We start from the raw sequence: 27151 nt of genomic DNA on the forward strand, positions 1-27151 counted from the left end.
AGATCCAGGTTATGCCACTGCTATCTACAGAAAAAGAAACGGATGCCTCATCCTCTAGGTACTACAAGGAGCCTGAAACTTCACCAGGATCTCATTATTTGCTCTTCAGATTGGAACATTCCCTTTGCCATGTGGATCCTAACGTACCTCTAGCCGTTATGCCAATACAAGCTGAAAGGCTAGTTGTTTGATGTTTGGGTGATAGGTATTTTAAATATAGAAAGTCATCTAATCCCCCTACAACTCTATATGTGGATAGCATTATCCAAGGTGACAGTAAGTAGGTGATACAACCAGGATGTACTTAACAACGACTCTAAGGGCAACACTGGAGAAGGCAATGGCACCCCACTCCAGTACTCTTGCCTGGAAAGTCCCATGGATGGAGGAGCCTGGTAGGCTGCAGTCCATGGGGTCACCAAGAGTCGGACACGACTGAGCGACTTCACTTTCACTTTTCACTTTCATACATTGGAGAAGGAATGACAGCCCACTCCAGTGTTCTTGCCTGGAGAATCCCAGGGACTGTGGTGCCTGGTGGGCTGCCGTCTATGGGGTCTCACAGAGTCGGACACGACTGAAGTGACTTAGCAGTAAGGGCAACACTCGCTTCGCCAGAAGGGCTTGCCTTGCAATCTGACACGTTTGAAGTCATTAATATAACCTAGTCTAGCAGTTTCGTAAAGTGTGGTCCGCAGACCCTTGCGATCATAATCACTGTTGGTCTTTGTTAAAAATTCAGTCTTACTCAAGACTGAAGTAATCAGCAGTGGCGGGGGTAGTGATTCTGTCGTGGGGCACCCGAGGAAGGAGACAATTCATATGCCTGAGGACCACACGCATAGACTACGGGCATTGTCGAAAAGACAACAGTATTCCGCTCTAGCTGACTTCAGTCCTGCTTGGCAGTCTAACCAAATCGGTTCTCAGGGTTGCCCGGTAACCCGCAGGCCAGAACTGCACTGATCTCGGGCTTCTGAACGCGGGGCGGAGCCATCTAAGACTCCGCCCTCTCCAAACCAGCCTTAGCCAAGCTGCTGCTCTCCCGAAGCAACTGCATTCCGGCTTCGCCCTTCCCGGTCCGGAGCCCCGCCCCCGACGCGCGGACCAATTGGACGGCAGGTTGCTGAAGCTGGTGGCCAATGCCCGGGGCCGTCTTTACTTCCTCTTTGCAGTTTGAAACTGTCCGGTTGCTGCTGGGGAAGCTGCTGGACCTGCTGTTGCAGCGGCGACGAGGGGAGAAGACGCGGAGGGTAGAGTTGGGGTTTGCAGAGAGCCTCGGCGGTGGGTAAGCGGCGCCCCTGGCGGAGGCTCTGGAGTGGTATTTAAATAGCCTCGGCCGGGGTTGCAGCCCCTGGGGATCGGACACGAAGGCGTTGGGGGCGTCTTCCGGAAAGTAGGGCCCTTGAGCTGTTCTGCGGGACGGCTAGATCGAGAGCTTTCCCCTCCTCGGCGTCGGGGAAGAGAGGGCAGGAAGGAAAGTTGCCTGAAGTGTATAACGGAATTGCAGCTGTAGGTTCGGGTCATTTAAGATAGTCATTTAAGATATATGAGGTAAAATGACTGTGTGTGACCCTTTGTTGTTTTTAAGTAACAATTTGATGTGACACAGGGGTAAGAGAACTTGTAGCCCTGTGCTTGCTCGCAGCTGCCTTTTCCTCTGTAGTCCGTGGCGTGGGGAGGGGCTGGCGCACCCCCTCTCCTTGCCTGCAGTTAGGACAGGTCAAGGCCGCAGGAACGTCACTCAGCTGCCAGCTCGCACGTTAATTCACTCTTCCAGTGCCTCTTGGGGATTAACTTGAATTCCTGGACCCCGCTTCCAGTAACAGCCAGGTAATTACCAAGATCTAATTTGACTTCTTTGGCCATAGACAAGCGCTCAGAACTTTTTATCTCGTGATTTCTGAGCTCTTGGGTTAGAGAATTCTGAAAATTTGATTATCTGATGTGCATCTGCTTTCCATCAAAGCAAGTTTCATTTTTCTCCTTTGTCTCAGAACTGGAAACAGTAAGGAGATGCTGCTGTTGTAGGGTTTTAGATAAATTGTCATACATTGATGTCATCAAAGCAGGACAGATGGAAGATTTATAGCATATCTTCTAAAAGTACACTATTCGTTTTGCGTCTGCAGGATATATATATTAAGAAACTTTTTGAGATGTGACCATGTTTTTCAGCTTATTTGTGTACCCCCAATCCCAGCCCCCTTATTACCAGTACCCCCAATCCCAGCCCCTCTTTTTAGTCTTCAGACACATCCTAAAGGAAGACGTGAATGGAAATAGAAAGGACAAAGTTACCACAGTGGTGGATTTGAGTCCCTTAAAGCAGCCTTCCTTGCTGCCATGCATGTGCTTATTTTATCCTCCCTAATTGGCTTAACTAAAGTCACTCATGCTGAGATTTGGTTTACTTATCTTGTGTCTACACAGTAATGCTCATTGAATACAGTTAAAATTTCCTTTCCATAGTCTAGCCTCAATCTCTGTTTCCATTCTAATACTGCACTTCTACCTGGATCTGCCCTTTCTCCTTCAATTTCTTCATCTGGTAATTTTCAGCCTACTTGATTAAGACTTGTTCTACTTTCCACTGAAATTCTTCAGGCAAATGCCCCAGCAACTTCTGATTACCAGACTCAAGGGATTCTGTCAGAGTCTCATCTTCCTTTGGCATCCGTCTCTGACCATTGCCTCCTGGAAGTTTTTGTGGTGCTGTTCTCAGGGTTCTACTGTTCTGACTTCCTTTCCCATCATTTTTGGTTCCTCTTCACTTACCCTTTAAATATTAGCAGTTCTGATTTTAACTTTGCTCTTGTTACAGTGGTGGTGGTGTAATCACTAAGTCATGTCCCACTCTCGAGACCCCGTGGACTGTAGCCTGCCAGGCTCCTCGGTCCATGGAATTTTCCAGACAAGAATACTGGAGTGGGTTGCCATTTCCTTCTCCAGGCATCTTCCCGACCCAGGGATTGAACCGTGTCTTGTGCATTTCAGGTGGACTCTTTACCTAGTGAAGCACAAGGGAACAAGGGAAGCCCATCCTAGCTACAGTAGTGGTCCTTAACTTTACTCAGGCTTTAGTACCCTCTGGACACATATTGGAAGATGAGGAGCCTCTTCCTAGAAAAAATATGCATGCACTAAAAATACTGCACATGGTTTGGGTCTAGGGACCTCAGAATAAGAACTCACACTTCTTTTCCTAGGTGATCTTAACCTCTCCCTTTTATCAGCAGTTCCCATTATGCTGATTCCTCAAAGTGAATTTCCAAACCTTTACCTCCAGTGCAGGGCTCCCACTTTGCTTAACTCCAAGAAGCACCTTTCACCTTGCAGCCATTGTGAATGGCAGTACTTGGAGTTGGGCATCGAATAACTGACATGGCCAGATACTGCTTACCTGCAGCCTTACTTCAGTGCCTTAGAGTCACCTCACCCCAGTAAGTCTGATAATGAGACTATATTACCCTTCCCCCAGCCTACTCATCTTCCTGTATTCATTGCCTTGGGGAGTATCACTACCATCCATTGTTGCCAGCCAGAAATCTGGGCCAGACCAGCAATTCTTCCCTTTAACCCCTTAACCGATTATTGATCACAGTCTCGAATTTCTACTGCCACGACTCAACTTAGTCATACCTCCGACCCCATTTATCTCCTCGGATTACTGCCAAAAGGAACATATATGTCTTGGACTACTGCAGTTGGCTCTCAGTTGCTCTCTCTTTAGTATCCCACCTCTCAAATCCCTCCTGAAAGCTGCCAGAGTGATCTTTCTAAAAGACAAGCCTGATCATGTTATCACTTGTTTAATTAAGACTTTAATAACTTTTCCTAGAAAAAAGAAGAAACTTTTTAACATGATGTAATTGTGGTCTTCCATGATCTGGCAGCTCCTTACCTTGCCTGTTTCATCCTTAGCTAAACCCTTTGCTCCAGCCTCACGAAATACTTGCAGTCCTTGGCATATATGTCTACATCTCTTTGTCTTAGCTTATGCGGCACTGTTGCCTCACACATCCTTTAATCTTTTATCTGTCATTCAGGTCTCAGCACCCCAGTCAGCTGTTCCCATTTCTTCACACGCTCACCATCCTACCCCATGAAAAAGGCTACTCCAACCATTCTACTTCGTGCCTCTGTTGTTTTAGCATTTAACAGCACTCTTTTCAAAAGTAATGAAATTTACAACATCCTTAAAATCATACTGCTGCTCAAAGCGGAGAAGGCAATGGCACCCAACTCCAGGACTCTTGCCTGGAAAGTCCCATGGATGGAGGAGCCGGGTAGGCTGCAGTCCATGGGGTCACTAAGAGTCGGACACGACTGAGCAACTTCACTTTCACTTTTCACTTTCATGCATTGGAGAAGGAAATGGCAACCCACTCCTGTGTTCTTATCTGGAGAATCGCAGGGACAGAGGAGCCCGATGGGCTGCCGTCTATGGGGTTGCACAGAGTTGGACACGACTGGCGCGACTTAGCAGCAGCAGCAGTATATGCGTGTCTAGCCCTTCTTGTAGATTGCAAAGTCCTTGATGACAAGGACTTCTTCATTTTACCTTTCTCCCCAAGTCTTACATATAACTGGTATTCAGATCATTTTGAATAGTCACTATTTGCCCCTTAAGTAATTTATGTACTTGTCACTAAAAGTACTTATATTGTTAGTTGTTTTTTGGTTAAGATCTTAAACAGTGTTTCTTTGCATGGTATTAGAATGTGTTGTTCTGTATAATCTTGCTTTTCTTAAAAGAATATTCCCAAAAGGTCAGTTCCCCAAACAGAGAATTTACACAAGTCATTCATTCTCTCTGGGTTCAGTGTCTCATAGGAGAAGACACAGCATCCAGGCGCTCATGCATTGCTGAACAGCAGTCACACTCTCTGATGCTCCACAGCCCCCGCTGTGACTGTTTCTGAGGAGCTTCCATTTTCCTTTAGTCTTTTCCTGTATTTGCTTCATCTCCTTGACCACATCATAAACTCACTACTTGGGAGCTGAGTATTTTTTTTCTTACCCAGTGATTTTTGTCTGTGGGTGTTCAGTATGTTGAGTGATTTTAACATGTTGAATGATTATTGTTTCCAGGATAGGATGTTATTACACACACACACACACACATATTTAGAAAGCATTTTACTTTAGTTTAAATATTGCAAAAAAATAAACTAAAGTTAGCTTTTACTGTTTTATAGTATTTATACAGAATGTCATCAGACGGAGAGATATGCTCACCTCCAGTTTTGCCAAAAGACTCCAACCGAGGCAGTTCTGTCTCCTCAGATCTTCAGGTAGGAAGACATGTCTAAATTTACTATGACTTTCTTATTTCAAATACATACAGGAGAAACTAGGAATACATTTCTCATTCATTCTTGCCATTTACATTTATAAGTATAATATGTTTATAATGTGTGTTAAATTATAATAATATCAAACGTTGGGAATTATTTTACACACTTGGAAAAATACCTTGCACTGTTTTAATTAACCTTTCAGAAAATAATCATGAACTCTTCTAGCATTCTCTGTACCAAAGCTCCAAACAATACAATGACAGGAGAAGCTGAAAATCTGAAGAAACACTTTTTTTGTTGAAATTTTCTCTTTGTAGCTTTCTCTCATGAATGTTGCTTTCACTTTAATGCAAATCAGTCTGATGTGGAAACTGTCCAGAGTTCTGGAGCCCTGGACTCACCCAGTGTTCCACTCTTGGTTCTGGCCCGTGTTGCCGCCCCATTGAGCACCCGCTGGTGCCCAGGACCTGGGCAGTGACAAGAACACCGACTGTGCAAGGTGTGGCTTTTATATGAAATGTTTTAAATTCCTGTGAATTCTAAATGTTTTATCATCAAACATATGGATTAAGATTTCTAGAGTAGATTTTAAATGGGAGAATACTGACATGGTCTATCTTGGGTTTTCTCCCTCTTAAGAGGGGAAAAGCTGGATGGTATGTTTATGCCTAAGTAAAGTAAGTGGCATTTGACACCGTAGAAGATGACAGAAGCTTTAGGGAAATATTTTATGAAACAGATGTGTTCCTTTAATTGAAATGACAGGTTTAGGAATTGGGAAGCTATTGGAAAAGTATCCATGAGTTTTTACTAGGGTAAAAGTGGTCTGGAATTGTGACATAGATGTTTCATCCTTGCCTTCCCTTGGAATGGTGTCTCTCCCATTTCGTGCTTTCTTTTTAGGTGACAGTGCTTTGCTGCATCCTTCTTCTCTTCCGTATTCCAACTTGTTCAAAAGAGAACGATTGAACTTAGGCATACCAGGGATACTGTGATTTATAATAAAAATATTTGGTCTTCATCACATTTCTGGCACAGAGCTCCTAAAAATATTGGAATTTCCTATCTAGTGAGGAAATGAAGGTATCTTTGGTTACATTGATGACGTGACTTTTGGACTTCACCCAAGGATGAAGACTGGTTGCCAGGAGAAGGCCAACCACGTGATTAGCTGGTTGGAAATTTCCGTCACACACACTCCCCCCACCTTGAGGGAGGGAAGAGGGCCTGGAAGTTGAATCAGTCGCCAGTGGTCATTGATTTAATCAATTGTGCCTATTAATAAAGTCCCGTAAAAACCCAAAAGGACTGGGTTTGGGGAACTTCCCGTTGGAGAACGCGTGGAAGTGCGGGGTGATGACTGGCTTGTCAGGAGAGGGCATGGAAGTGCCACGCCCCTTCCCGGTACCTTGCCCTGTATATCCCTTCCCTCTGGCTGTTCCTGGAGTACAGCCTTTTATAATAAACTGGCGATCTAGTATGATGTTTCTCTGAGTTCTGTGAACCCTCTAGCAAATGAGTCAAACCCATGGAGGGGGGTCTTTGGAACCTCTGGTCCATAGCTGGTTGGTCTGAAGCACAGATGATAATCTGGCCTTGAACTGGCATCTGAAGTGTGGGGCGGGGAGGGCAGTCATGGGACTAACCCTCAACCTGCGAAATCTGATGCCAGCTCTGCTGGAAAGTGTCAGAATTGAGACACCCAAGTGGTGTCGGAGAATTGCTTACAAATCATACTTTGTAATTGTTGGGTCCAGAACCCTTAGAAGACCTTATAATATGAACACCTTATAAGATCTCGTGTTGTCATTTTTGTCAAGAAACAAAGCTTTATGTCAAAAGAAATCTCTAGAGTAGAATTTTAAGAGATGGAGGGGGAAGAATCTTCTAGACATGCCAGAAATCATTTTGTGTTATTGGTTACCTGTGCTTAGAATGCCACCCTAACTGAGATTCTGTTTTTAGTAACCCTCAACTTAATGACCCTACTGGTCCTTGACAACAGTTGAAAGCCTGCCCATATTCCCATTACTGGAAACATTTAAAAATATAAATGCCAAAAATAATGTTTAAAATAACATAAAGTAACTATATACGTTGATATATTTAGTAAATATTTAACACCAGACAGCTAGTACAAAAGCCGCTCATAAATTAGTGTTCCCTGTAAGGGCATTTTTATTACTCTTTCCAACATGTGAATGCTTCATAAGACCAATGATGATAAATGCTGAAGGATGGGCAGCATCTGTAGTACTTATTCATTTATCATTTCCTCTAATCACAACTCCGAAGTATCAGCCAGTTGCCCTGACCACACTTGGTTTGCATGGGTTCAGCTCTCTTATAGGGTCACATCAGTCCAGCGATTGAGGGGGGAGGCAGAATTACAAGTTTTGGTCATTACTTTAGAGTTCTTTTTTACCTTAAGGCAGGTTATCTTTGACAAGAAGATACTACTAAGCTCAGCTCAGTGCTCTGTGATGACGTAGAGGTGTGGAATAGAGGGGTGGGGTGGGAGGGAGGGCCAAGAAGGAGGGGATGTATGTATACCTGTGGCTGATCCATGTTTCTGTACAGCAGAAACTAACACAACATTGTAAAGCAATTGTACTCCAGTTTTAGACACAGAGAGCAGACTTAGGGACATGGGGTTGGGGCAGGGAAGGAAGGAGAGGGTGGGTTGTATGAAAGAGTAACATGGAAATATACATTACCACATGTAAAATAGATAGCCAAATGGGAGTTTGCTGTATGACTCAGGAGCTCAGATTGGGGCTCTGAAACATCCTCGAAAGGTGGGACGGGGAGGGAGGTGGGAAGGAGGTTTATGAGGGAGGGGACATGGGTATACCTGTGGCTGATTCCTGTTGATGTTTGACAGAAACCAGCATAATACTGTAAAGCATTTAACCTTCAATTAAAAATAAATAAATTCATAAAAATAAATTATACTCCAGTTTTCTTAAAAGGTACGAAAAAGAAAGATGGTATTATTTATTTTTATCCTAAACTAAAAAATAACCCATTTGGCCTGTGTCTGCATATATGAAATGTAAATAATTGTTTAAATGACTTAATTTTTCCATTTTTTCCCTTAAAGTAAGTTAAAATATATACATATATTGAACATTATTAATGTATACATATTTACATCCCCTTTAACTCATACTGATTGTTGTAGGAACTTAGAAATATGTGTTTGGATCTTTCTCCCTTTTCTGAGGTCAAACTAGGGAAGCCACAAGTTAAAGTCATTGACTGTCCCTTCCCCTCCATTCCTTGAGGCACAGTTTATTCCTGTGGTAATAGCCTAACTGAGCAGAGCTGATGTGGCTATCTAGTTGTTATTGCCTCCAGAAGTAGATTCTAAAAAGTTAATGATAACAAAATACTTGGGTGTGTTTAATATTCTTACCCACAGAAACCCATAGAGAAACAATACGGGTTGCTAATTTTCAAACGTCTATACTGTATCATAATGTTCTTATTAAAGGTAGGGCTGTTTCTTTGCTTTAGACAATCTCTGTTAATTCAATTCAGCGCATATTTACTGTGACATTTCAAGGAGGTAATTTGGAGCATCACTTAACTCTTCATCCTGATGGTGAATCAAATGATAAGACACTTATGAAATGCTGATAATGAAATTTTCTGTATCTGAACTTTTTATGGAGAAAAATTAATGTTAAATAATAGTTTAGAATAAGACACTTCATGTGCTTTTAAACCTTCCCCCAATTCTTAATGCAAAAAGACGTTCTCTAGGTCCATGCCGTAAGACTCTTAGAGGGACTTCAGCTAGCTGCGTGTGCAACTAAAAATCCTGTGTGCCACAGCTAAGACCAAAATAAATAAATAAATTTTTTAAAAGACTCTTAGAAGTCCTTAATAGGACTATATGTTGCCTCACTGACCAGCCCCTTTTGAAAAGAGACTAAGTTCCAGTACTGAGAGAATTTTTTTGATTTGGCTAAACAAATATCTATCTGTATCAGGAAATTCCTTTTTGTTTTAACCTTGAGGAATATTCCTGTAAATGCCTCCCCTTGATGACCTGCCATTTTTTAATCCTCTTTTCTTATGAGCCGTGATGTTGCCAGCAGGTAAAATTGAACAGGTTGGCATTCGTGTTCTCTTTTTCACTTTATTATTCTTTCTCTTCCAGTATTTCTCTTACACACTTTCCATGTTTATATATGAAAAGAGACTCAGGGTGCTTGTAGAATTGGGTGGGGCAGGAGGCAACAAGAGCCAAAACTACTTTCATCCCTAGACCTTGCCACTGTAGAGTCTTTGGGACCAGCATCATGGGACTAAATTCCAAACAGGCATGACTGCGTCTTTTTCTCCCTTGCAAGCAGTTGCCAGTTGAGAGAAGGTTCTTCTGTGTTGTAGATGCTGATAGCGTCAGGAAAATGCCCCAGGTAATCTTTGTGTCACTGCTTTAAATTGACGTGCTGAAGGAATATGGGTACTAAAGCATTATCACCAGAAGAAATTGGGGTAGGTCTGTTTGTTGAGTTTCTTGCTTGTTTTTAAGAAATTTCACTTACTACAAGAGAGTAAGTAAATGATTAATGAAAAACATAAATCTCAAGTACACATTTCTTTCTACTGTTTGGGCATACTGTTTTGGAAACTGAAGTAGAGAACATCTTTGTGACCATTCCTTTACCAGAATGTCCATTGTGACAGGGATATAATGCATTATTTTTTGTTGGCTTTTCATAGGAAGAGTATGAAGAACTGCTTCGTTACGCTATAGTGACTCCAAATATTGAAGCAGGTGCTTCACAACCATCTCATTCAAAGGGAGAAGCAGTGCCAGATATTAAAATTCCTGCTATAATTGATGATATTCTTCAAAGTCCAGGTTATGTATACTTTTCGAGATGTCCCTTAATTTAAGATGTTTAAGCTTTTTAATTCTGTTGATTTATAATAGTGAAAATACTTCTCTAGTGCTTCTTCTCAATCAACAGTGTATGTCTGTCATCTGGGGGAGAGTTTACATTTTAATATGTTTTTCTTGGCTCTTATATGACACTTGAATTTTTATTTGAACTTTGTTTGACTATTTTATGAAAAATCATAAAATTAAAGCAAACACTGTAGCAATTACAGGCCTCTTAGTGTAGTGTTACATCTCTTTCAATACAATGGTTTTATGCTGAGAAACATTGGAAATGAAATGCCCAAGCCCCCACATTAGAGATAGTCCATAGATAGCCCTCAGAACCCCTTAAGTTCATGACCACATGCTCGGACTTTGTCAGCAGTATTTATCTGGTCCTGGAGGACTGTCTGGATTGTCACCACAAAGCTGAACCTACCTGGGAACTGTGTTACTAACAGAACTGAGAACTAATACAAACCAGGATGTGTATTGATAGATGAGTGAGTGAAAGGTGGAAAAAGGAGGACGAAACTCCTTTTACTATCTGTTCCTTATTCAATACAAGATCCCAAACAGCTCGCTCAAAATGAGTGTTCTTTCAAGGGGCACAGACTACCCTCCTGAATCGGCCCCGATAATGGGCAGTTATCAGCAGTAGGTAAACCCCAAAGACCCTCCTCCGAGCACACGGTGCAGCCAGCTCAGCCGCAGGCTCTCGGGCCCCTCGGGGGCCACAGCCCTGCTGTCTGTCGTTCCTCTCCCTCCGTAGATGTGGAGTTTCATTGCTTCTCAGCCTACAGCACCGGATCAGCGAACAGGACCAGAACCTCAAAACATATGTATTTCTTCTAACACTGAAACATACTAGCACTGAACAGTTTCTGCCCAAATTTTGTTGATCTTCAAGAGATATGACCCTTGGATTTATCCATTCTCTTTGAGTGATCTTGACCATGTTTTAATTACATGCATTTTCTACTGAGCAAACCCAAATACTCTCCTACAGCAATCACTTGGGGCTTTCTAGGTGGCTCAGTGGCAAAAGAATTTGCCTGCCCATGCAGGAGACATGAGTTCAATCCCTGGGTCGGGAAATCCCCTGGAGGGGGGAATGACAACCCACTCCCGTATTCTTGCTTGAAAAATGCAGGCAGTCTTTGGGACCTAAGAATGCTGGTCTTTTCTAGCATGTACAGTATAGTCAAAGCTATGGTTTTTCCAGTGGTCATGATGGATGTAAGAGTTGGACTATAAAGAAAGCTGAATACCAAAGAATTGATGCTTTTAAAACTGTGGTGTTGGAGAAGACTCTTGAGAGTCTCTAGGACTTCCAAGGAGACCAAACCAGTCAATCCTAAAAGAAATCAATCCTGAATATTCATTAGAAGGACTGACGCTGAAACTGAAGCTCCAGTACTTTGGCCACCTGATGTGAAGAGCTGACTCATTAGAAAAGACCCTGATGCTGACAGAGATTGAAGGCAGGAGGAAAGGGGATGACAGAGGATGAGATGGTTGGATGGCATCACCAACTCAATGAACATGAGTTTGAGCAAGCTCTGGGAGATGGTGAAGGACAAGGAAGCCTGGTGTGCTGCGGTCCATGAGGTTGCAAAGAGTTGGACAGGACTGAGTGACTGAGAAAAAATAATGATAGTATTTGTTTATGCGCTGCCCTTTCCAAAAAGTATTTGAGATTGAAATGCATAAATTCAGTGAATTTAGACATTCTTATTCATACACAGACTTAGAGTGAACTTTGTAAATTTATCACCCCATTCTCTTTACTCTTGGTATTGCCATTGCTTGGTGTAAAGAAGGTTGTGTTGAAGCTGGCAAAGTATCTAAGCCTCTGACAAAGCCATCCTTGTGAGGTTCTTTTCCAGTTTCCTTTTTGCCATGTATTGACTAAAGGTTTCTGAGGTAGAAGTAAAAAAGTCCCTATTTGGAGGGATCTCCCTGGTGGCTCAGACGGTAAAGCGTCTGCTTGCCGTGCGGGAGACCCGGTTCAGTCCCTGGGTTGGGAAGATCCACTGGAGAAGGAAATGGCAACCCACTCCAGTAATCTTGCCTGGAAAATTCTATGGACTGAGGAGCCTGGTGGGCTGCAGTCCATGGGGTCGCAAAGAGTCAGACATGACTGAGCAACTTCACACACACTGTCACTTAAGTTTTAGTAAAGCTAGTGAAAAGCAGCAGACCCTAGAAATGTCCAGTGTTGTAGGACATGACACTTATTATATCAGTAGGAACTGAATGCCACTAGTAAACTGAATTCTTTTTCATCCATATTTGTTGGGTGAATTAAACTAAGTAATGATGCAATAAGACTTTTCAAGTCTCACAGTTTTTCCTTCCTTCTCATTCTTTGTCTTAGTGTTCCTGTCCCTAGCCTACTGTATTTTCCTTGTTCTAAAATCTTACTTATGCACAGCTACCTTCTTCAATTAGGTATGTGTGATTAGGTATTTTATATAAGACTGATTAGGTTTAATTAAAAGAAAAACCTCTTTCTTTTCATCAGGAAATAGCCCTGCAGTGAGAGAAACAAGGATGGAAGTTGGAAAAGGATGTGATTTAAATACTTCAGGTCATTCAAAGACAGATGGTATGACTTTTCCTTAGCTTGTTTTTGTTAATATACAACGTTTTGTGCTTTGGTGAATATTATCCAGGTAGTGAGGGGAATAATTTCAGCATATTACTTACTGCAAGGATTTTTAAATGCTACTATGGATAATTTGTTAAGCAGTACTTTTAAAAACAATTGTATAAGATGCTCAGTACACTTAAGACAGATTTAATGCATTATTATGTGTGGCATTTTTTCTTAAAACTGCTGGATTAGAGCGCAGATTAGATTACTCCAACTTTTCTTTTCTTCTAGGGTCATCACAAGCAGCAGCATCCCCAAGGAAGCCGCCTCACCCGGTCATGGATTTTTTCAGCTCAAATCTTTTAGTTGACTCTTCCTCACCAGGGTCTAATTCCAGTCCTGTGGATTCCCATGAAATAATTGTGACTGATTTTCTTATTTCTGATGAAAACCTTCAAAAGATGGAAAATGTGCTTGATCTCTGGAGTTCAGGTCTTAAGGTATTACAGTTGTTTAGTATGTAATGTAGCAGTTTTGCTCAAGTCCACTGTTCATTCTTCGTTTCTTTGAATTAAAAAGTTCAAAACGAAACAAACTGTAGTTGCCAAAGGTCAGGCCAGTGTTGTAAATCTGTGCTTCTCAGTTGTTACTGTCCATATTAATCACCTGGGGATTCTGATAAACTGCAACTTCTTAGTCCTGGTTCAAGATAGAACACTGCCTCACAGGCTCCCAGGTGACCGTTCAGAAGCCATACCTGGAATAACACAGTTTTAAATAGTTGCTGGAACAGCTCTGCATATTCCCCGGAACTTCTCCAATATTTTGAATGGCTCAGCCTATGTGTGACTTAGAGAGACACTTGTTGAACCTTTCCCACATCATACCTATGACTAGTGGAATTGTCTCGTTTTCTATGAAGCATAAGACCCAATCTTAGCAACATATATTCATTTTATAGCCACTTATAGTAACCACAGGGTATAACTGATAAGTTGATAAGAATTTATTTTTATTTTGGTGATGTTAGTGATCCCTAAGTAAAACAAAGTATTCCAGAAATGGCAGTCTTTCTGCAGCTTAAAATATAGTGGAGAAAATGACAATTTTTTCTGAAACATAGTTTGAGAAAACTAAACTGAGTATTCACATACACGGAGAAATTATGATCATCAGAGTTTTGTGGCATCTATATTTTCTCCAATATTTGAAACCTTAAATTCTAGAAGTAATCTTTTCGTATAAGTTTTCTCCGTGGAACAGGTTTCATGCTTCTAACCATGGTGTAAGTCCATTGAGGTCGTACACCACCAACCATTTAAAGACTGTCACATGATCAGTTAACCCTACTGTTATCCCTACTGGTTTTTTTTTTTTTTTTTTTTTTAATTTTTAATTTTTACTTTACAATTCTGTATTGGTTTTGGCATAGACCTACTGGTTTTTGATAACATGATTATTTGGTCTTTTTACTTATGCCATCAGTAGGGTAAAAAGCGATCAGTCTTAGCAATTCATTGTAAGGTGCTCATTGTGATGAATGATTTGGAGGAAGAAAGCATCAACTCTGATGGCTTCCACTGTTCATCTCTGTCTAAATACCATCCCAGTCCAGTGGCTTGACCTCAGCCATGGCCCTGCATTTCCTTTTTCTCTCATTCACCTAAATGTGGATATTTAAGTCCTTGACTTTATTTGTCCTATTTATTCATGAACGAGACCTAAAACACTTTAATGACAGTTCAGCTCAGTTCAGTCGCTCAGTCATGTCCGACTCTTTGCGACCCCATGGTCCACAGCACACCAAGCCTCCCTGTCCATCACCAACTCCTGGAGTTTACCCAAACTCATGTCCATTGAGTCAGTGATGCCATCCAAGATTTCATAAAAGTAACCAAATGGGAGAAAAAAGTATGTACTTAGTATGGTGTGTGAACTAAGAAGAGCTGTGGCTTCCTTAACATGCAAATGTTTTCATTAGTGGATTTTTTTTTTAATAGCTCTTATGTTGAATGCTTGTTTTGAGTTCTTAAATTTTTTTCTTAACTTCAGTGTCATTTTATGAAGTAGCATTAAGGAGCAAACTACTTAATAGTCAGCATATTTATTTTTCAGACAAACATCATATCTGAACTAAGTAAATGGAGACTGAATTTTATTGACTGGCACCGAATGGAAATGAAAAAAGAGAGAGAGAAACATGCAGCAGATTTAAAACAACTGAGCAGCCAGATCAACAGCTTGAAGGAGCTGCAGAAAACCTATGAGGTCTCCATTGGGAGAAAAGATGAGGTCTTCTTTTTCATACTGCTTTTTAAGTGAGAGTCAGTAAATGTCTTATTAGGTAATAAATGCCAGGAACTGAGTGTTTAGATTGTACAAGACACAAAGGGAAGATCACTTCAGAAACTAATAGAAAAGTAGATGCATGGAAATAAGATTTATTCTTCATATTAAATGTGCTAGGATCATGTCATTTTATCTTGGCCACCACGTTCAGTGTGCTCAAAGAGTGCTATATTGAGTGTGGGAACACTGCCCTGAAGAGAATGTCAGGGATACAGCATTACCCACATTTTAAACCATCCTTTTGGAGGGGTATGGATATCCCAAGTTCTATCTGTTATATGTCTTTATTCATTCATGAAGTCCTTTCTTCATTATGTTGATAAGCACAAGAGCACTGTTTGTTTTGCTTTCTGTTAGTCTCTTAAAGAACTTGAGAGTAGGGTTCAAGTCTGTGCTAATCTGGGGCTTCCCAACAGCACCTTGAACAAAGCAAACCTATAGCTCCCCTGGGAGGATGGTGGCTTTCAGAGAACAGCAGACACTTCAGCTACTTGTCTGCAGATGCAGCCCTCACTATTTTAGTGAACTAGATAAGACTGTGGTTATTTTTTAAATACATTTTTTGAGAGTGTCCTAGGATGCAGTGTAAAATCAGTCATTTTACATAACTTGCTTTTTTGAAACAACAATACTACTGTCAGTCATTTTCTATATTACCTTCAAAACTCTGTCCTTGACAGTTTTAAAATATTCTATTAAATTTTTTGTTTCAAAGTGTATCACACAAAAAGAGTATATATGCATATCTAGTTTTTGAAAACAAAGTGAACAGCTATGTGCCACTACACAGCTTAATAGAATATTACTAGTATCTTAGAATTCCTGCCCTTTTCAACTTTTGGAAATTATTTAAAGAACCAGAATAAATATCTTTCAGCAAATATGCCTAATTTACTAAATCTCCTTTAATGGGCCCATTTTAGATATATATTTCATTTTTCACTTCTTTATAAAGGAAAATATTATCTCAGGATTTAAAAGCCTTCATAGATTTTTTTTTTTTTAAGAACAGGAATACTATCACTGAAAAAGTACATCAAAATGTAACTACTAATTATTTACTTTTATGAGTTTGTTGAATCCAGAAAATCATTTAACAGTTATTGAGGAACTTCTGATCCAACCAGCAAGTACCTATTAAAGGTACTTAGGGACTAGAAATATATTTTAAAACTGGTCTCTGCCCTCAAGTCTAGTGAATAAAAGTATTTTGTATACGTAGCAAAACTCTCCAATGTATGATGGTTTTTCTTGAATTAAATGCCAGTGATCATATTAATTTTCATACACATAACATTTTATTGATTATTACCAGGATACAATGAATATCGTATTCATTGTATACAAACAATGAATATTTCTTTCCTCTTTTGTTTCCCTTCATTCATTGATAAGTAGTGTGTTCACATGGGGAAGTTTTTTGGTCTCTTTAAAGATAATGAGGTTACCTGGATAAATACAGTAATGATCCATAAGTATTCTGTCTAGCATTTTTTGATATATGAAAAAATCATTTTACTCATTGCTGTTTACAGGTGATTTCTAGCTTGTCTCATGCCATAGGCAAGCAAAAGGAAAGGATAGAGTTGATGAGAACATTCTTCCACTGGCGAATCAACCACGTCAAATCGAGACAGGATGTAAGTGTGAAAAACAAAAGCTGATTAATACTTATTAGACTTCTGAACTCAGAAGCATTTAGAATCATGTATTAGAACTCTTGTTCAAGTCAGAGAAAGACTTGTTTTTTAATAAGTCAAAATTAATTAATTTAATGTTACTCTTTAAACTTGATGTTAGTGTGGTTTGGAAAAAAAAAATACTTGGTTGTATTTTGTAGACTTGTTGATATACATTTTCTGCCTCATGGTAGGTTAAATACAGAGTGTATCTAAATTACAAATGTCCTGGTTATGGAACCTCTTTAACTAATTCAACCTCAGATTTAATTACATGAATTTATCATCTTTGTCATATCATAAGCTTCCTATATTGTTTCTACTTCTAAAATGCCTGAATATATCATCTTTAAAGAGGCAGTACTATATTTATACATTATAAAGTTCCATAAATGTTTGTTGTGTAATTTGCCTCAATAAGAATTTTAAAAATCCATGTCCATAAAGATTTTTAAAAATTGTTCTTAGTTTATATATAATTTAAACTTGAATATGTTTTATTTTAATTAAGTGAATATGTTAAATTTTGATTAATTTATTAAATTTTAATTAACTTATCTTAATTAAGTATATCAGTGTAAATATAAATTGAGAATAGTAGATTATTGTATCAGAAGTAGAAAAGTATGAAAGTATATGTGTATCTCACAAGAAGACAAAGACTCAAGAATGTAGGGGATGGAGATACATACGTATATATATATTTTATTTATGATAATCATGTGAGTCATGGAGTAATCTTTATGCATTTGGTTCTAAGAGAGTAATACTTAAGGAAAAGGCTATTACTGTCATGGAGTACAATACCTCCTTTAAGAGTGCTTCGTAGTGCTTTCCTTTATTTCCCAGTAGATTAAATCTACATTAACCATATTTAAAAGGGCCATTTAAAATTGAGTCATATTTGGAAGGTTATTTATTGGGTGACATAATGATAGTATATTCAAATGTTAGTTGAAAGAGTTTAAGTTGCCATCACTTTTTGAATAAAAAATTTTTTTAAGAAAATTAGAAATTGGAAATGCTTCTTCAGTTCAGTTCAGTTCAGTTCAGTTGCTCAGTCGAGTCCGACTCTTTGCGACCCCACGAATCGCAGCACGCCAGGCCTCCCTGTCCATCACCAACTCCCGGACTTCACTCAGATTCACATACATCGAGTCAGTGATATCATCCAGCCATCTCATCCTCTGTCCTCTTCTCCTCCTGCCCCCAATCCCTCCCAGCATCAGAGTCTTTTCCAATGAGTCAACTCTTCACATGAGGTGGCCAAAGTACTGGAGTTTCAGCTTTAGCATCATTCCTTCCAAAGAAATCCCAGGGCTGATCTCCTTCAGAATGGACTGGTTGGATCTCCTTGCAGTCCAAGAGACTCTCAAGAGTCTTCTCCAACACCACAGTTCAAAAGCATCAATTCTTCAGCTCTCAGCCTTCTTCACAGTCCAACTCTCACATCCATACATGACCACTGGAAAAACCATAGCCTTGACTAGACGGACCTTAGTCGGCAAAGTAATGTCTCTGCTTTTGAATATGCTATCTAGCTTGGTCATAACTTTTCTTCCAAGGAGTAAGCGTCTTTTAATTTCATGGCTGCAGTCACCATCTGCAGTGATTTTGGAGCCCAAAAAATAAAGTCTGACACTGTTTCCACTGTTTCTCCATCTATTTCCCATGAAGTGATGGGACCGGATGCCATGATCTTTGTTTTCTCAATATTGAGCTTTAAGCCAGCTTTTTCACTCTCCTCTTTCACTTTCATCAAGAGCCTTTTGAGTTCCTCTTCACTTTCTGCCATAAGGGTGGTGTCATCTGCATATCTGAGGTTATTGATATTTCTCCCGGCAATCTTGATTCCAGCTTGTGTTTCTTCCAGTCCAGCGTTTCTCATGATGTACTCTGCATATAAGTTAAATAAGCAGGGTGACAATATACAGCCTTAATGTACTCCTTTTCCTATTTGGAACCCGTCTGTTCCATGTCCAGTTCTAACTGTTGCTTCCTGACCTGCATACAGATTTCTCAAGAGGCAGGTCTTTAAGTTCTTTGATAGAAGCATAGCATGTGTTCCTACTAGGATCAGTTTGCTATAAAATATAATGGCAAAAGTGTGCTGCAAAATATGATGGCAGAGTGTGTAAACTCACCTGCTTATGGTGGCCGCCAAGCTGGAGAGGAAGGGTTGTCTCGAGCCACACCACCACCCTTTCTGCCATCCAGCTCCTAGTCCTGTTCTCAGCCAGAAGCTCATCAGATTCATAACCAGGATAGCATGGGCAAGTCACTCATTTTCTTCCATCTGGTTTTTTGTTTCTCCCCTTCCTTGATGAGTTGCATAAAGCCATGATGTAATGGATAAGAGCTTAGACTCTGGAATGAGGCAAGGCTGGCTTTTCACTTTCTGCCTGTGTGACCTGGGCATGTCGCTTAACCTCTCTAAGCCTGTCTTCCCATCTGCACATGAGAAGAACATGAGTACTCGGTATGAAATGGTAACGCATGTACCCTGCTTACCCCACAGGCCTGTTTTGTATTGCTACTGCCCGTATATTTACCAGTCCACTGTGTTTTGAGTTTGTGTATTACGTTCATTCAGGTTTATGAAAGTAAACTAGCTGACCAGTATTTTCGGCGAACTTTACTGAAGAAAGTCTGGAGAGGCTGGCGGGCCGTAGTACAGAAGCAGTGGAAAGACGTGGTGGAACGAGCTTGTCAAGCCAGAGCTGAAGAAGTCTGTGTCCAGATTTCCAATGACTATGAAGCCAAAGTTGCTCTGGTAGACGTTTTTTGCTTTATTTTCTCCTTTTTAAGGAAAAATTTTAAAGTTGGGTAGCCATCCCTCACTGGCGAAGGAACGTGTTTCTCCAGTTTCATTCACTGTGGTGTGGGTTCAGATAGACTGTTGGGAAGGAGCAGTGCTAAGTCAGACGTACAGACTTATTTATTCTTTTAACCAGTTATAACTTTGACCTCCAGACCTGTGTAAATCTCTTGTATGTACATTTCTCTTGGAAGTGTAAATCACCCACAGATCATTACCTCTCTAAGAAAGCGTACTTTATTAGGCTTCTTCTGGCCTTTATTTACCTAAAATGAAGACTAAAACAAAAATGTTTACACCCGTGGCAGATCCACGTCAATGTATGGCAGGAACCGCCACAATATTGTAGAAAGTGAAGTCGCTTAGTCGTGTCCAACTCTGCAACCTCATGGACTGTAGCCTGCTAGGCTCCTGCATCCATGGGATTCTCCAGGCAAGAATACCAGAGTGGGTTGCCATTTACTTCTCCAATTGTAAAGTAATTAGCCTCCAATTAAATAAGTTAATTTAAAAAAAAAGTTTATCCTTATGTTATTTTAAATAAATGATGTTTTTATAAGTTTGATATAAAGCAGTTGTATATAAATTGAAGTTATTTAGACTTATAACAATAATATGACATTGTTTCCAAGTGAAAACATTTGAGACACAGAATGAAAATAAGCACCATGTTGAAGAATGCAGTAGGCCTCTTGAAATCAAATATTAAAATGAAAAATTTTTCATCATTGTAATACTGAATTCTTAAAGTTTTATTATGCAGATAACATTCTGTGACTGACTGACATGCAAAAAAAACGTAGTCCCTTTAGATTTGGTCTATGGGTAGACCAAATGTTGTACCTAATGCCACTTTGCACTTTAAATTCTATAGATAACACTTAGCTAAAAAAAAAAAAAGAAATCAGTTACTGTTGCTGGCAGTATATTTTACTATCCAACATAAAAGTATATGGTAAGAAGTAACAGCCTTTTGTATAATTAGAATACACCAGTCCTGATTGAAGCCAGTATGAAATTCCCTTTGTTTAAACCTTAACCTTATAGTTAGGAATGTGAAAATGTGTTGATGGAGACACTGGAGGTAAAATGCATCTTTTAAAATAATTTGAGACTCAGCGGAAGAAGTATATGCTAAAGTGATTTTAGTATTTCATACGAAAATATCTTCACAGTATAAGAAGTCTCTTTTTTAAAACAATAAATGATATTCTTCCTTATAGCTCAGTTTTTTTTCTTCTTCTTAAAAATTCTCCTGATTTTAGTTAACTGGAGCTTTGGAAAATGCAAAAGCTGAGACCCAAAGGATGCAGCATGAAAAAGAGCACTTTGAAGAGTCCATGAAGAAAGCTTTCATGCGGGGTGTGTGTGCCCTAAATCTTGAGGCCATGACTATATTTCAGAACAGAAGTGATACAGGTTAGTGTTTTATTTAAGATTCTCTGCCTACTTTCAAAAAGGATTAGAGGAGATTTCAGTGATGGGTGTGGTCTGCAGCACGAATTTTCTTATCCAGTATCTTATCCAAACACTATTTTTAATATCATAATGTTATATCCAGTTTTAAATCTACCATGAAGATTCTCTCAGTCATGGTTACTTACAGTATCTTTATATCTGATCCAGTAAACTGTTAACTATTTAGGCTCAGTGTTATAATAATGCTTTGAATATATAACATTATTTTAAAGCTCTTTTAACTATAATGGTATTGCCTTTAAGTATAAAATTTCTGGTTTTTTCCTAAGTATCCAAATGCCTTGGACTGTTTTGTTGATTAAATATTTCTTGTCTATTCATGGTTTCGCATTTTTTAAAAAAATTGCTTGTCTTCCAGTGTAAGAGAGGCCTCAACTAAAACTCATTTCAACAATATAAATATAGGCCTATTTGTAGAAGTCAACTAAAATAATTCTGTGTCAAGAAAAGTCCATGTATTGGCTCAGATCTGAATGATTCTTATCATCCGCATGACATAGAACAGCTTTGCCACCAATTTACAATGGGGCCTATTTTGGTCACTGGGTTTTAGAAAACTAAAATTTCTTCATGAACAAAGAAGATAATATAAATCATTACCTTCTTTATAGTAGGTTCTTGTGAAAATGCAATCAAATACAATTGCAAGCACTTTAAAAGACAAAAAACACTAACATGTAAGAGGATAGTAATGATATAATTGTTGCAGTCTTCAGTCAGCCTCATAAACTTAATGTATATAAATATGTGAACATTTTTGCAATATTTTTAAATCCTGCTTGAAAATCAGATTATTCATCAGTGACACAATTTTATTTTGTAACATTGTTAATATGATTTCAGTCCTGTGAACAACTTGTCTGTGCTTGTTATGCCCTCATTTTTAAAGCACCAACAAATGTTTTTTATTTCAAATGTGTGTGCTGTGGATGGTGGTGAGTTCAGGCGAGTTGTGTTCTTTCTAAAGCAGTTGTGGTGTGTGGCCCCCAGCAAGTTAGAGACTTAGACTCAGATAGACCCTCAAGACTAAATCTTTATCTTGCTGATATCCAAATGAGTACTTGATTTCTCCAACAAGTGGTCTTTTAATTGAGTAGTAATGCTGAAAAATGTACCATCTCCAGTGATTGAAGAACCTGCTTTCAGTTTTAATTGTTAGCAAGTTGAATATATTAAATTGAAGAATTTAATTATCTACTTATAACAACAGGTACTGGGTTTCATAAGTGCAGTGAGAACTTATAATCATTAGAACTTGATACAGTTGATTACAAGAAGTCTATTTAACATAACCTACTTAAGGTTGTGAATTGACTCAGGATACAGTGTTTTACCACCTTAATATATTTACCATCTTAAATTTTTAAATTCAAATGCAGCAATGTCTCCTACAGGCAAATATCCATAGAAGGATTTCTGATGTGTATTCTGATCATTATACAATGTGACTTATTTTGCTCCTGTTGCCTTTAAGTCTATTGTCATCTGTAGCTAATGCCAGGTTCTGGAATCTGAGAGGTTTTGAGTGGCCCTGTGCTTTGTTTATTATAACAATGGAAGAAAAAGATGACAGGAATAGTAAGACACATATCAGCGGTACACTCTAGTATTGATGAAGCTACCAAAGGCAAAATTTCATTGTAATCTAATGCTGGACTTGCTCTGTAATACTTAAGTCTTGTGGCATTTTAATAACAGCTATTAAAATAGAATTTTTAAAATTCTCAAGAGAAAAAAAATTATTCCTGGTCCCCTGAAGATAATTGTTTTTAATAATTTTTAAATTTTCTTCCAGTTATTTGCTAGCCATAATCCTCAGTGCATCATATTGTACAGTGTCCTAATAAATCTTATAGTTCAGATAGAAGTTTCTGCTGCTGCTGCTGCTGCTGCTAAGTTGCTTTAGTCGTTTCCGACTCTGTGACCCCATAGACAGCAGCCCACCAGGCTCCGCCATCCCTGGGATTCTCCAGGCAAGAACACTGGAGTGGGTTGCCATTTCCTTCTCCAACGGGTGAAAGTGAAGTCGCTCAGTCCTGTCTGACTTGTAGCAACCCATGGACCGCAGCCTACCAGGCTCCTTCGTCCATGGGATTTTCCAGGCAAGAGTACTGGAGTGGGGTGCCATTGCCTTCCCCGAGAAGTTTCTGTGAGGTAGACAAAATGTGACAATACAAATGGCCTTTAAAAGGATACCTGCCAATTTTTTAAGTAGTTTTAGGAACAGTAGAAAAATACTTTCTGGCTGAAAAATGTGTCCAGTTAAAGTTAGAATAATTACAATACTGGTTCCATAGCTGAAGTCTGCCACCCACCTAAAAGTAGACAATCAGAGTCACTTTCTGTGAAAAACATGTTAAAATTCAGTGTGTGTGTGTGTGTTTTCAAAGCAAAAGCAGTCTTTTTATATTGAGTTAGTCTCTCCAAATTATTCCAAAGGACCTAGGCATTGTAATCCTCATTAAACTTTGTTAATGAAGTAACGATTGCTCAATTTTATATAAAGATATTCTTAAGAACTTACACAGTAGCCCAAATTTCTAGATGGAAAGAGGACAACATAGAAAACCATTTAAACATAGGGTTACCTAATGCCCTCTATTCAAATATTCTGAAACAGCTCAGTGACTAAATATTGAAATCCTCACCCTGATGTTTGATATCAGGTATATATGGACTTCCCTGGTATCTTAGATGGTAAACAATCCGCCTGTGATGCAGGAGATCTGGGTTCATTTCCTGAGTCAGGAAGATCCCCTGGAGAAGAGAATGGCTACCCATTCCAGTATCCTTGTTTGGAGAATCCATGCACTGAGGAGCCTGGCACCCTACAGTTCATGGGGTCACAAAGAGTCAGATGTGACTGAGCAACTAAGCACGCGTGCATGAGTGAGTGAGTGAGTGAGTGAAGTCACTCAGTCGTGTCCGACTCTTTGCGACCCCATGGACTGACTGTAGCCTACCAGGCTCCTCCCTCCATGGGATTCTCCAGGCAAGAGTACTGGAGGTTACTATATATGTGTCACTAAAATCAGTTGTGTACAAATATGCTCTTAATTCATGACATATAATCTACCTGCAAGAATTCATTTCTTCTACAATATCAAAAGTAAAGATTTTAGTGTTACAAACTGATTTATTACTGTTTGCTGAAAAAATCAAGAATTAAAAATACATTGGTTTTTAAACCACAAGTTGTGAATGACAGCGATGTGTCAGTGTTGGTTAATCGGTTGTAACAAATGTATCACTGTGGTGCATAATATCCATTGTAGGGGAGGTTGTGGGTATGTGGGGACAGGGAGTATATGGGAACTCTGTATTTTCATTCAGTTTAGTTGTGAACCTAAATGTCTCTAAAAATAGTTTGTTAAAAAAAATTCATTGGTCTTGTTAGAATAGGAGTGATAGATGGTCAATGAAGAGGGTATGGTGATTATCAGAAAATTACTCTAGAGATATAAATACTAGGCCATTTATCAGGATAGTTGTATGAAATAATGGAAAGAACATAAATCCGTAGGCAGAATGCGACCGTATTATTGTAGTGGTTTTAAGGTCCCAGGTGAGTACCTAATTTTTTTTTTCCCACATAAAAGCAAATCACTCATTAACTCTCATGTGTTAAAGTGGTCTGAAGTCTTTAATGGTTAATGCTGACATTAGCCAGTCAACACTGACATACTGTATTCACTGAACCCTATTAACATATCCACTGATAACACATTTCTATATTTCTGTGGGACCAAATTTTAGCTAGGACGGATTTTCTTTGTTGGGAAGATAAAAGTAATCTTAGCTTGGAAACGTGTTAATGGAATTAATGTGTGGTTTCTGGGAACAGATTTCACGACCAATAAAAGGGAAGAGTATGGGCCTGGTGTTCAAGGAAAAGAGCCTCCTTCTTCTGCTCATTTAGATGCGTCAGCCGCTCCGGTGCCCTCGGCGGGCGCAGTGCCGCCGTCCCCGCCAGCAGCGGCCCTCGGAGCCACCTGCGCGGCTGCCTTTCCCTCGGCGGCTTCCGTCACCTCTGCCGGCGCCACTTCCGCTTCCTCAGCCCACCTTCCGGTTTCTGCCCCGCATGGCTCTGGGCTCATCGCTACAGCTTCCGCTGCACAGGAGGAAATGGTCAGTACTGTAATGCAGGCGCCTGTGCTGGGAAAAGGGTTCCAAACTTGTTTGTATGGTGGGTATTTTGAACTCAGAACCTATTTTCCCGTGGAGAAAAAAATGTCTAGATGGTCTTTAGGCCAATCCACAGAAAATATTTAATATACAAATTAACTAAAACATTAATTTATTGTGAAAATTATACCTGACAATTCTATTACAGTAGTGATAATTAAAAATGAAGAACGTTTTTAATTTTAAAGGAAAGAAAGTTTCGAGGGTTTAGGAGGCTAATGGCTCTTCTGTACATTTTCTGTTCAGCTGTCTGTTTTAGTCACTCAGTTGTGTTTGACTCTTTGCGATTCTCATGAACTGTAGCCCACCAGACTCCTATGTCCATGGGATTCTCCAGGCAAGAATACTGGAGTGGGTAGCCATGCCCTCCTCCAGGGGATCTTCCGGACCCAGGGATCAAACCTGGGTCTCCCACGTTGCAGGCAGATTCTTTACTGTCTGAGCCACCAGGGAGGCCGTCCCTCTTCATGGATGCAGATACTAACACTACTTTGTAGTGACTCCATCTTACTTAATTTGATTAGGTTTTAAGTTTTCATTTATAGTTGGAATGAAGATAGCAATTGTTTTCCCTAAAGTCACTAGCTGCTAATAGAGGGGTCCATAGAGGGGGAAGAGTCCTGAAGGAGGATGGAGTATTTGTGGAAGAACTTACCTGAAGTTCAATTAATCAAGCTATGTATCTGCACATCATGGTTCTGACTTCCGGGCCTCCTGTTGTTTAACCTGTATGCCTCAGCGTCTCTCAAAGGGCATAAGGATACCAGCCAAGTTTATCAGACTCAACTCTGCAGGGCTTTTTAAAAAAAACCATATGCCCTTCTTCCCTACTCTGGCTTGGATCTGGCACAAAGCCTCCTATAAAGGCTCTATAAAGGTACTGGGATGATTCTTATTTGCTGGTCTCCCTCTCCTCCCTGACCCTAACCACTTACATGAAAGGAAGAAAGATGGCCGAGTAGGTTTTAGGTTTTAAAAGAGTTAGATTGGAGGTGCCATAGTGCTCGCCAGCTCTCTGTAGCTGAGGGAACATATTGAGTCAACTGGACAATTAGTCATCTGAAGTATTCCTGCTGACTTGAATTTCTGCCTTTTGGAAGCTACTAACTTTAGGGGGAAATTTTTAAAATCTATTTTTGCAAATCTCAACATATTTTTGCTCCTCGTTCAAAGAGGCTTAAAAAATACATGATTTAAGAGAAATTTGAATGTGTTGGGGAGTTTTGATTTAGAAAGACACTACAATTCTACTGGCATGTGTTCAGCTGTGTTTATTTTTCATGATTACACATTTTGAAGTGAGATCCTATACTAATGATCTCATTTAAATAAACATGGTCATTTTTCATTCATATGCATATCCGGATAACACACAGAGCTAGATTTTTCAAAATTCCCTTCTAAAATATGACTACATGTACATTTGTACATCTGGGTTTGTATCTGAATCTGAATGTGTGTAGGAAGAACCCAATGAATGATTCTATTTACCACCCTTTTTTATTAGTTTTTGAAACAGTTTGGTTACCTGAGATAATTTTGAAGTCTTTGAAACCTAAAAAACACAATATTAGATAGGCCTTTTTCTTCCCCCATCCCTCCAGCTACATTCTGCTCCTTCAGAACAGTCACGCATTCCATTTCCTTGACGTAAGTACAGCCTTTAGAGAGAAAGGAGAATGACAAACTAATCTGTAGGTATCATGCTAGTATTCGTCCATTTCTATTTAATTAAATACTCAGTTCAGTTCAGTCGCTCAGTCGTGTCTGACTCTTTGCGACCCAATGGACTACAGCACGCCAGGCTTGCCTGTCCATCACAAACTCCTGGAGCTTACTCAA

At 39.6% G+C, this 27151-nt stretch overlaps 1 protein-coding gene across 1 annotated transcript in view; it reads left to right on the plus strand.

Moving 5' to 3' along the window:
• Positions 1–1180: 1180 nt before the first annotated feature.
• Positions 1181–27151, plus strand: part of LOC120860959 (centrosomal protein POC5-like) — a 32077-nt gene continuing 6106 nt past the window's right edge. The window contains 11 exon segments of the mRNA XM_040236668.1: positions 1181–1288; positions 1667–1833; positions 5202–5297; positions 10038–10179; positions 12728–12811; positions 13091–13299; positions 14915–15091; positions 16684–16788; positions 19421–19600; positions 20911–21070; positions 24969–25252. Of these exon segments, the coding sequence (XP_040092602.1) occupies positions 5214–5297; positions 10038–10179; positions 12728–12811; positions 13091–13299; positions 14915–15091; positions 16684–16788; positions 19421–19600; positions 20911–21070; positions 24969–25252 (1425 nt within the window). The 5' untranslated portion in view covers positions 1181–1288; positions 1667–1833; positions 5202–5213.

The sequence above is a fragment of the Oryx dammah genome, unplaced genomic scaffold (genome assembly GCF_014754425.2).
Source record: "Oryx dammah isolate SB20612 unplaced genomic scaffold, SCBI_Odam_1.1 HiC_scaffold_11210, whole genome shotgun sequence".
In the NCBI taxonomy this organism is placed as follows: Eukaryota; Metazoa; Chordata; class Mammalia; order Artiodactyla; family Bovidae; genus Oryx; species Oryx dammah.